Source organism: Bombina bombina, chromosome 3 (genome assembly GCF_027579735.1).
Source record: "Bombina bombina isolate aBomBom1 chromosome 3, aBomBom1.pri, whole genome shotgun sequence".
Classification (NCBI taxonomy): Eukaryota; Metazoa; Chordata; class Amphibia; order Anura; family Bombinatoridae; genus Bombina; species Bombina bombina.
Genome location: NC_069501.1, coordinates 786295968 through 786308022, shown reverse-complemented (window position 1 = coordinate 786308022; position 12055 = coordinate 786295968). Strand labels below are relative to the sequence as shown.

The following is a 12055-nucleotide window of genomic DNA, read 5'->3' as shown; positions in this document are numbered from 1 at the left end:
TGCATGCACTGTAAAACCAGTGATGAAGGCACAATCTCATTTAGGAGTTTAATAATGTAGGTGCATGCAATGTAAAACCCAGTGATGAAGGTGCAATCTTGTTTAGTAGTTAAATAATGTAGGTGCACGCACTGTAAAACCCAGTCATGAAGGCACAATCTCATTTAGGAGTTTAATAAAGTAGGTGCACGCACTGTAAAACCAGTAATGAAGGCACAATCTCATTTAGGAGTTTATTAATGTTCGTGCATGCACTGTAAAACCCAGTCATGAAGGCACAATCTCGTTTGAACATCTATGACACAGTGTTGCAAGGGAGCAGGTTACACTTTCCAGTTTCAGTACTTTAAAATCCAGTATAACAAGATCGCATAAGTCCACGTATTAGAAACCCATAGTCATCTTCTTGTTTTCAAATTATACCAAAGCAGAAACGGTACTTTTACAAACAGTAAATGTAAATATGGTTAAAAACAATACTTGTAAAATATTGAAAGTGTCAATATAATCAGGAAGCAACCATGCTAGTGTGCTCATGGTGTCTACATAATAATGGCATTCAGGTGGATAAAGGGAAATTCCAGCCAAAAATGTAATTCACATGGATGCATTTTTCAGTTTTGAATAGGAGCATTTTTATAATATACCTGTAGCTTCTAACAAAAGCTATAGCTGTTTTAAAAGCATATTTAAGTATGCACCGTGTACCAGTATTTTAAACACAGCACTTGCTCAGAGAGCATCTGGTAATGACTCAGTTTAGTTATTTGCTGACATGATACAAACTTGTATTTAAAATACATATACAGTATATTGCAAATACATTTCTATCCAAAGTTGTAATTCATCTATGTGCATTTATATTTTGATTGGAAGGTGAGCAGGGGTGAGGGTTGAAATGGATTGCAATAGGTCCTTTTGAACTCACAAAAAGCCAAGTAATGAAGACCCGAGTACCATTAGTGACAATCACAGCAGCGCACGTGTGATTTAGAATCAGTCCCATTAACAGAAAGAGATTACTACCTGCAGTTTCCAGATGTTGGGGTCCTGATCTCACTTTTAATGTAAATCCTCTGTGCAGGATATAAAATACTCAAAACATATACATAAGTAAATGACACTATACACATGTAAATATGTACCCTGCTTACTGCAGACAGACTATACAATAGTGATAAATAGAGCTTTAATGAATCAATAACGTGTATAGAAATATTCCTCTAAAATGTCTCCTGTGGCCATTTCAGAGCATCTTACACATGTGTAAGATAAGAAACTGTTTCCAAATAGTCTCAGTGGTTTGCAATCAATGAGAAATGTGCTATTGGGATTGGGTCGATTCAAAAAGTGGCTTTTTTGCCACGGAAAATAGTTGAAAAGGCCTAAGACTATAGATTAGGATTGACCCCTATGGCCTCCATGTACTAATCGGCGTGTAGACAAGCTTTTTTGCAATTTAAGACATTGTCCATGCGCCTTTGCAGCATAGGGCAGCGGATCCTGTTGGTCCGCTGCCTGTATGTATCATTACACACTCAAGTGAGCGTGTGTTTTTGCCCCATTCTATTGCATAAGAGAAGGGCCTGTCAATCGCCCCAAGAGAGAGAGTTCTCTGATGGTGGAAGAAGCAGCGGTCTTATGACCGCTGCTTCTTACATCGCAGGAAGCAGGCTCGATGCTTAGTATATGGAGACCTAAGTGTTTAACCCCTTTGCAGCATTTTCTTTTCACACCTTAGTCCCTTTTAAAGCCTTGAGTTTATTTCAATGGTGTCTTTGTTTACCATGAAAGGGCTGTTTGCAATGTTTAGTAGTAGTGCCTTTAAACTTTACAAGATATAGTTTTGAAGTACACTTTTGTGGCTTTGGAATAGTTATGTATGGAGTGTACACTGGCGAGTGCTGGGGTGTGGTGTGCACTAAAGTTATGGCACATTAAAGAAAATCTTTACATTTATTCAGAATTATCAGATTCTAGATGCATTCAAAAATGTTTTCTATTAATTATATTTTGCAGCAGGGAGACTTTATTAAAAAAGACCATTTAAATGTTCAGCAAAGTCTTAAAGGAACAGTGAAGTCAAAATTAAACTTGCTTTTTAAAATGTTTTTAACTTTTGCAGTTTTAAAATGTTTTTAACTTTTATTATTTAATTTTCATCATTCTCTTGGTGTCCTTTCCTGAAAATCATACTTAGGTAGGCTCAGGAGCAGAAAGGCACTACTGAAAGCTAGCTGCTTATTGGCGAATGAAAATTGTAAACAATTCAAAGAGAAAGGAGATTGGTGGCGGCACATATATGCCTCTTGTCATTGGCTTATCCAATATGTTCAGCTAGGTTCCAATAGAACGTTGTTGCTCCTTTGACAAAGAATACCAAAAAAATTAGCAAATTTGATATTAGAAGTAAATTGGAAAGTTGTAAATTGTATGTTGTACCTAAATCATGAAAGAAAAACAATAGGTTGCATATCCTTTTAAAGAAATATATAATTCTTCCTGTTTCAGGAGCCAAGACCTCTGTACAGTGGGAGATGTCAGTTTTTCTCCAGTGGATCTGGGCTTGCCTATGACACTTACCAGACAGAGGTAAGTACATATAACACAAACATAGCAGTATAATTTAGTATCTAGTGTTATTGAATTTGATAACCATAAAAGATATCACTGATTGATCTCAGCAGACCCTATTTGTGAAGCAAGTAAATCAGCAGTAAGCAACTGGCAACCTAGGGGACACATGGCAGCCATTAGAGCCTTTTATAGCTTTAGCCATCCTCTTGGAATATGAAAGAATTCCAATTTTATTACCAGGAAACAGAGAATCACTGTGCTTCCCCACTCCTCGTTACTTCCTGCTTCTTTCAGGTTTGATTGTTTCTTGAATCCTTGTAGCGGGAATAACCCTTGGATGAGGTTATACACCCATCACATGAGAAAACTAAAATGGGGCCCTTTTTATGACTCTAATCTGTATATATGGCTCTTTCATTAATGCTTGTTGTATTTCACTTGTATGCAGTTAGTTGTCTCAAGAAGTGGTGTATTTAGTATTTGTGCTGCCCTAGGCATAGGGACATCTTCTTCCTTTTCCTTTTACCCCCCCCCCCCCCAACAATTTAAGTTCATATTCACTTTGCATATTCCTTACAACCAGAGGCCAGGAGTCACTTGCATTGACTAGAAAACAAGGGATTTGTAATAAAACTACTATTTAAAATATTTAGAGAGTAGATAAATGGAAAAACACTGTGCCATAGAAATACCCCATCCACCAATCCTGCTGCACTAGGCATATGGTCTTAGGGCAAGATCCAATCTTCTTGCAACTGACTACAACTTCTGCTAGTGTTAAACCTTATGGCTGTAACAACCACCCTTAAGGTGTCTGTCTGATTGCAACTTATATTAAAAACCTGCCATGATAAAGAAGCATTGGTAATTATATCATATAGGTACTATTGTTATAGGAAGATCCTCTAATTTCCACAGACTACCTTCTGCCACATTAACCCTAGCTGCAAAATCCCAAATGCCAAGGAGGGAACTACTGCTAGTGTAGGTGATTTAGTGGCACTGTGGCCCATATGGCAACAGCCTTTATGCAGTTTTATTTGTAGGAGTTTTTTTGCGGCTATTTTTTGTCTGGATTTTTTAAAATTAATATTATTATTATTATTACTGGTCGGTCATTAGTACTTATCTCAACTCTGAAATAAGTGGGCTGAGCCGAGGCACCAGAGCCTCTGCACTGTACAGGGGTAGTGGTATCATCTATACACACACACATTACTGAGTCAGTCCCCATAATAGCCAATAGCTTAAATGCACCATTCAGGGGCGTAGCTGACAGGCGGACAGTAAAGGTTTGTGGCTTGTTGCTGGTAGAGAAGTGGGAGACATGACAGGCGACAGACCAACCAGGAGGTTGCTGTGATTGTGACTGGGCCTGATTGGAGATTAAGAGGCCTAGTTATCAACGTGTCTACTTACCTGCCATCGCCGGCCCCAATACGCCCACCTAAGCTCGCCTCACATTGCCGCTGCAGACCTGAATACGCTCACCAAAGTTATCAATAAAGCTGTCAAAAAGCCGCGCACCAAGTACGGGGCGATGAGCAGCGGACTGTGATAGTTATCACTCATCCGATCTCGCTGCTCTTCGGCTTTTTCCCAGCTTTATTGATACCCCTGTCACTAAGCACTCACACTAAACTACACTGTTCTACTCCCTATACCGGCGCCCCCGGAGCCCCCCGCAACTAAATAAAGTTATTAACCCCTAAACCGCCATTCCTAGACCCCGCCGCAACTATAATAAATGTATTAACCCCTAAACCGCCGCTCCCGGAGCCCACTGCCACCTACATTATACCTAGTAACCCCTATCCTGACCCCCCTATACCGCCGCCACCTATAATAAATTTATTAACCCCTATCCTGCCGATCCCGGACCCCGCCGCAACTAAATAAATTGTTTAACCCCTAAACCGCCGCTCCCGGACCCCACCGCCACTATACTAAACTTATTAACCCCTAATCTGCCCCCCTACACCGTCGCCACCTATAATACATTTATTAACCCCTATCCTGCCCCCCTACACCGCCGCCACCTATAATCAATTTATTAACCCCTATCCTGCCCCCCCTACACTGCCGCAACTATAATAAATATGTTAACCCCTAAACCTAAAAACTAAATACTTACCTTTAAAATAAACCCTAATATAGCTACAATATAAATAATAATTATATTGTATCTATCTTAGGATTTATTTTTATTTTACAGGCAAATTTAAATTTATTTTAACCAGGTACAATAGCTATTAAATAGTTAATAACTATGGAATAGCTACCTAGCTAAAATAAAGAGAATTTTACCTGTAAAATAAAAACTAACCTAAGTTACAATTACACCTAACACTACACTATCATTAAATAAATTAAATTAATTAACTACAAATAACTACAATTAAATAAACTAACTAAAGTACAAAAAAATAAAAAAAAAATAAGTTACAAAAAATAAAAAAAAATAAGTTACAAACATTTAAAGAATATTACAATTTTAAGCTACTTACACCTAATCTAAGCCCCCTAATAAAATAACAAAGCCCCCCAAAATAAAAAATGCCCTACCCTATTCTACATTAAAAAATTAACAGCTCTATTACCTTACCAGCCCTTAAAAGGGCCTTTTGCGGGGCATGCCCCAAAGAAATCAGCTCTTTTGCCTGTAAAAAAAAATTACAACCCCCCCCAACATTAAAACCCACCACCCACACACCCCTACGCTAACCCAAACCCCCCTTAAATAAACCTAACACTACCCCCCTGAAGATCATCCTACCTTTAGCCGTCTTCAGCCAGCCGACCACCGATGGAACAGAAGAGGACATCCGCAGCGGCCGAAGTCATCATCCAATGGGCGCTGAAGAGGTCTTCCATCCGATTGAAGTCTTCATCCAGGCGGCGTCTTCAATCTTCATGGCTGATAGAATCCTATCAGCCAATCGGAATTCGAGTGACGCCATTTTGGATGACGTCACTTAAAGGAACCGTCATTCATTGGGAAGTCGTCGGTGGAAGGAGATGGCTCCGCGTTGGCTTGTCTGAAGATGGCTCCACTCCGCTCCGGATGGATGAAGATTGAAGACGCCGCCTGGATGAAGACTTCAATCGGATGGAAGACCTCTTCAGCGCCCCTTGGATGATGACTTCAATCGGATGGAAGACCTCTTCAGCGCCCCTTGGATGATGACTTCAATCGGATGGAAGATTTCTTCAGCGCCCCTTGGATGATGACTTCAATCGGATGGAAGACTTCTTCAGCGCCCCTTGGATGATGACTTTGGCCGCTGCGGATGTCCTCTTCTGTTCCATCGGTGGTCGGCTGGCTGAAGACGGCTAAAGGTAGGATGATCTTCAGGGGGGTAGTGTTAGGTTTATTTAAGTGGGGTTTGGGTTAGAGTAGGGGTGTGTGGGTGGTGGGTTTTAATGTTGGGGGGGGTTGTAATTTTTTTTACAGGCAAAAGAGCTGATTTCTTTGGGGCATGCCCCGCAAAAGGCCCTTTTAAGGGCTGGTAAGGTAATAGAGCTGTTAACTTTTTAATGTAGAATAGGGTAGAGCATTTTTTTATTTTGGGGGGCTTTGTTATTTTATTAGGGGGCTTAGATTAGGTGTAAGTAGCTTAAAATTGTTGTAATATTTTTTAAATGTTTGTAACTTATTTGTTTTTATTTTTTGTAACTTAGTTTATTTTTTATTTTTTGTACTTTAGTTAGTTTATTTAATTGTATTTATTTGTAGGTATTTGTAGTTAATTAATTTAATTTATTTAATGATAGTGTAGTGTTAGGTTTAATTGTAACTTAGGTTAGGATTTATTTTACAGGTAATTTTGTATTTCTTTTAGCTAGGTAGATATTAAATAGTTAATAACTATTTAATAACTATTCTAACTAGCTAAAAGAAATATAAAGTTACCTGTAAAATAAATATAAATCCTAAAATAGCTACAATGTAATTATTAATTACATTGTAGCTATATTAGGGTGGTTTATTTTACAGGTAAGTATTTAGTTTTAAATAGGAATAATTTATGTAATGATAGTGTAGTGTTAGGTGTAATTGTAACTTAGGTTAGTTTTTATTTTACAGGTAAATTTCTCTTTATTTTAGCTAGGTAGCTATTAAATAGTTATTAACTATTTAATAGCTATTGTACCTAGTTAAAATAAATTGAAATTTGCCTGTAAAATAAAAATAAATCCTAAGATAGATACAATATAATTATTATTTATATTGTAGCTATATTAGGGTTTATTTTAAAGGCAAGTATTTAGTTTTAAATAGGATTAATTTAGTTAATAAGAGTTATAATATTTAGATGTATTTAATTAATATTTAAGTTAGGTGGGAGTTAGGGTTAGGGTTAGACTTAGGTTTAGGGGTTAATAATTTTATTATAGTGGCGGCGGTGTAGGGGGGGCAGGATAGTGGTTAATAGGTATTATGTAGGTGGCAGCGGGGTCCGGGAGCGGCGGTTTAGGGGTTAACATATTTATTATAGTTGCGGCGGGGTCTGGGAGCGGCGGTTTAGGGGGGAATAACTTTATTTAGTGGCGGCAGTATAGGGGGCGGCAGATTAGGGGTTAATATGTATAATGTAGGTTGCGGCGGGGCCCGGGAACGGCAGTTTAGGGGGTAATAAATGTATTTAGTTGCGGCGGTGTAGGGGGAGCAGATTAGGGGTGTTTAGACTCGGGGTACATGTTAGGGTTTTAGGTGTACACATTTCCCATAGGAATCAATGGGATGTTGGGCAGCAGCGAACATGAGTTTTGGTCAGACTCCCATTGATTCCTATGGGATCCGCTGCCTCCAGGGCGGCGGATTGAAAACCAGGTACGCTGGGCCGGAAAAGTGCCGAGCGTACCTGCTAGTTTTTTGATAACTAGCAAAAGTAGTCAGATTGTGCCGAACTTGTGTTCGGAACATCTGGAGTGACGTAAGAATCAATCTGTGTCGGACTGAGTCTGGCGGATCGAAGCTTACGTCACTAAATTCTACTTTTGCCGGGCAGCAGGGCTTGATAACTAAGGCGAATCAGCCTCGCCACAAATACGCTGCGGAATTCCAGCGTATTTGAGGTTGACGGCTTGATAACTAGGGGCCTAAGTCTTTTATAGATTTGGCAGGTGTGTTATCTTTTTTTAGAAGAAGCCAATTATTGCCTTACAAAATAAATGTGATAATATACAATGGGCTTTTGCACACTATTGATTTATTATAATAAAGTTCTAGACAACCGCACAGTGCCAATTATCTGCACAAAAACATGTGCATATGGGGAGGCACATCGTCCGCAGGAACTGTAGTAGAAATTAATCCTGGTGGTTTAGGACCATACCATTTAAAAAAGGAGCAAGGTACATTTTAGTAAAACTATTCCCTGGCTACCAGTTTGTATTGCCCTTAACAAACATTGTAACCCTGTGTATCACCTTTATAATTTTACAAGTGTCCTCCCTATTGAGCCAGTTGCAATATGTCCTATAAATTACCATTACAGTTTCAGTTAATAGTAAACCATTTAGCAGGGCTAATGATCTGTAATTGTATTGTGTTAGAAAAATCATATAAATGCACACAGCTTTAAACTGGTATTTAATTCTCCTCAGAGTACTGTAGTAGTAATAATAATAGGCACAGATTTCTGATTGGTTGAGCAGTTGGAGCAGAAGCTGTGATTTGTTAAGCACTAGCTTGTATTTTTGGAGTGCATCTGTAGTGGGTTATGCATTAACAGCAGCACTATTTATAGGTAACTGCACTCTTCACCATCTGCTGCTATCAGGATACGGATTATAATGCATTTTTTATTTCATGTGCCCGCATCATTTAATAAAAAAGTAAACCATTTGCCTGCAATGTTTATTCAAAAGAAATCATGTTCTTACATGTTGTTAACTAATGCAAACATATAGCATATTTGTAAAAACGAAATACAAGAAATGGGGCTTTTTATTTAAACAAATGATGCAGTCACATGATACCTGAGGGAGTGGGGGGCAAAGAAATGACTTGCAATAGGGTCCTCTGTACATTAGGTGTACACTGCCTTATTTCCTTACCTGCATAACACCAGGACCCCCACCACAAATAAACATTACCCAAAAGCTTTACGCTGCATTAAATTCAAAGCGATACCCATCTGTCTATAACCGACCCCTCCTACTATAACCAGCAAAAGACTAACATCTTCTGGGATTACTTGTAGCAACGTAGAATCAGTACTTAGCTGATGCTAACTATCCTAAGACAAATCAGCATTTGTACTTATGTTATTATTTCCCCATAAGATAAGCATCTAAAAAAAGTTGTTGATCCCGTTTCTCTTTTTCTGTTTACAAATATGACATTATTCAAACAATTAGTTGTTTTAAATGTATTGATTCATGGATATTATATTTTCCTTTTAATTAATTAAATTAATTAATTATTGACATATATATTGACAATTTTACACTTTTTATGAGAGCTATCCTTTCATGCACACGATAATTAGTTTCAGTAATAAAGCTTTATGCATGATTTGTTCTGTTATTGAATAAAGCTTTGGCTCTCTCTTCTGTAGGTCATGTGCTATTCCCTAAGCAATGGATGTCAGCTGAGAGTTAAAACTCACACCTGTTACTGCTGTGACCTATACAACTGTGAAAAGTATGTACCATTACCTCGTAGTGCTACTCTCAGCTCATTGTAGTGTTATTATAGCCAGTAGATGATGTGATTACAGCTACCATAAGCATTGACATGTTAAGAAACGCTACAAGAATTATTAAAGGCTCTCATTGGTGCAAACAAGGTCAAGGGGAAGAGCTTGGGAAAAAGGGAAAGGGGTGCATTGTGAAAAAGGGAAAAGAGAGAACAGCTGGGAAAGGTGAGACAGATTGGCAGCATTTCTGTGTGTGCTTAGCAGCAAGGTGTTGACCACTGGTCTCGTTTTCTGGGAACAATATGTCAATGTCTCTGTGTGTATTGAAAAATGGGTTAATCAACTCTGTGTGTAATGATCTTCACTTACATACACAAATACCTTCACTTACACACACAAAATACCTTCACTTACACACACAAAATACCTTCACTTAAACACAAAAAATGCCTTCACTTACATACACAAAATACCTTCACTAAAACACAAAAATGCTTTCACTTGCAGACACAAAATGCTCTCACTTACACACACAAAATACCTTCACTTACACACACAAAATGCCTTCACTTACACACACAAAATGCCTTCACTTACACGCACAAAATGCCTTCACTTACACACACAAAATACCTTCACTTAAACACACAAATGCTTTCACTTGCACACACAAAATGCTCTCACTTACACACACAAAATACCTTCACTTACACACACAAAATGCCTTCACTTAAACACACAAAATGCCTTCACTTACACGCACAAAATGCCTTCACTTACACACACAAAATACCTTCACTTTAACACACAAATGCTTTCACTTGCACACACAAAATGCTCTCACTTACACACACAAAATACCTTCACTTACACACACAAAATGCCTTCACTTAAACACACAAAATGCCTTCACTTACACGCACAAAATGCCTTCACTTACACACACAAAATGCCTTCACTTACACGCACAAAATGCCTTCACTTAAACACACAAATGCTTTCACTTGCACACACAAAATGCTCTCACTTACACACAAAATACCTTCACTTACACACACAAAATGCCTTCACTTACACGCACAAAATGCCTTCACTTACACGCACAAAATGCCTTCACTTACACACACAAAATACCTTCACTTAAACACACAAATGCTTTCACTTGCACACACAAAATGCTCTCACTTACACACACAATATACCTTCACTTAAACACACAAATGCTTTCACTTACACACACAAAAATGCTCTCACTAACACACACAAAATACCTTCACATACACACACAAAATGCCTTCACTTACACAGACAAAATGCCTTCACTTACACAGACAAAATGCCTTCACTTACGCAAGGTGTGGCTGTATCTCTAATGTTTTTTTCTAAATCCCTCCTTGGTTTTGTAGGATTCATTTAAACTAATTAGAGGATGTAAGTAGTAGAACCTGCATTAAAGTGGCATAAACGGTCTTGAAATCACAAGACTAGTCTTGCACAAAATACATACAAAGTGTGACAATGTTGTGAATACATTAACAGGTGCAGTGGTATGTAAGCAACATGCAGAGGGAGCTTTGTCTGCAGCAGGCAGTGCTGAGTGATAGCAGGAAACACCCACTGCTATATCTTCACTTGCAAACACAAAATGCCTTCAATTACACACACTTATTGCCTTCACTTACATACACTTAATGCCTTCACTTACACACACAAAATACCTTCACTTACACACACAAAATACCTTCACTTGCACACACAAAATGCCTTCAATTACACACACTTAATGCCTTCACTTACACACACAAAATACCTTTACTTACACGCACAAAATGCCTTCACTTACACACAGGAAATGCTTTCACGTACACACACGAAATTATTTCACTTACACACACAAAATACCTTCACTTACACACACGAAATACTTTCACGTACACACAAAGAATCCTTTAACTTACACACACAAAATACCTTCACTTAAACACACAAAATACCTTCACTTGCACACACAAAATAGCTTCACTTACACACACAAAATACCTTTACTTACACACACACACAAAATACCTTTACTTACACACACACACAAATACCTTCACTTACACACACAAAATACCTTCACTTACACACACAAAATACCTTCACTTAAACACAAAAAATGCCTTCACTTACATACACAAAATACCTTCACTTAAACACACAAATGCTTTCACTTGCACACACAAAATGCTCTCACTTACACACACAAAATACCTTCACTTACACACACAAAATGCCTTCACTTAAACACACAAAATGCCTTCACTTACACGCACAAAATGCCTTCACTTACACACACAAAATGCCTTCACTTACACGCACAAAATGCCTTCACTTACACACACAAAATACCTTCACTTATACACACAAAATGCCTTCACTTACACACACAAAATACCTTCACTTAAACACACAAATGCTTTCACTTGCACACACAAAATGCTCTCACTTACACACACAATATACCTTCACTTAAACACACAAATGCTTTCACTTACACACACAAAAATGCTCTCACTAACACACACAAAATACCTTCACATACACACACAAAATGCCTTCACTTACACAGACAAAATGCCTTCACTTACACAGACAAAATGCCTTCACTTACGCAAGGTGTGGCTGTATCTCTAATGTTTTTTTCTAAATCCCTCCTTGGTTTTGTAGGATTCATTTAAACTAATTAGAGGGTGTAAGTAGTAGAACCTGCATTAAAGTGGCATAAACGGTCTTGAAATCACAAGACTAGTCTTGCACAAAATACATACAAAGTGTGACAATGTTGTGAA

General features: G+C 38.1%; 1 protein-coding gene across 1 annotated transcript in view; it reads left to right on the top strand.

Moving 5' to 3' along the window:
- TMEM255B (transmembrane protein 255B) overlaps positions 1-12055 on the top strand; it is a 174454-nt gene that overhangs the window by 120153 nt on the left and 42246 nt on the right. Inside the window, exons 5-6 of the mRNA XM_053705455.1 lie at positions 2512-2592; positions 9144-9229. Of these exons, the coding sequence (XP_053561430.1) occupies positions 2512-2592; positions 9144-9229 (167 nt within the window). The remainder of the gene's footprint in view (positions 1-2511; positions 2593-9143; positions 9230-12055) is intronic.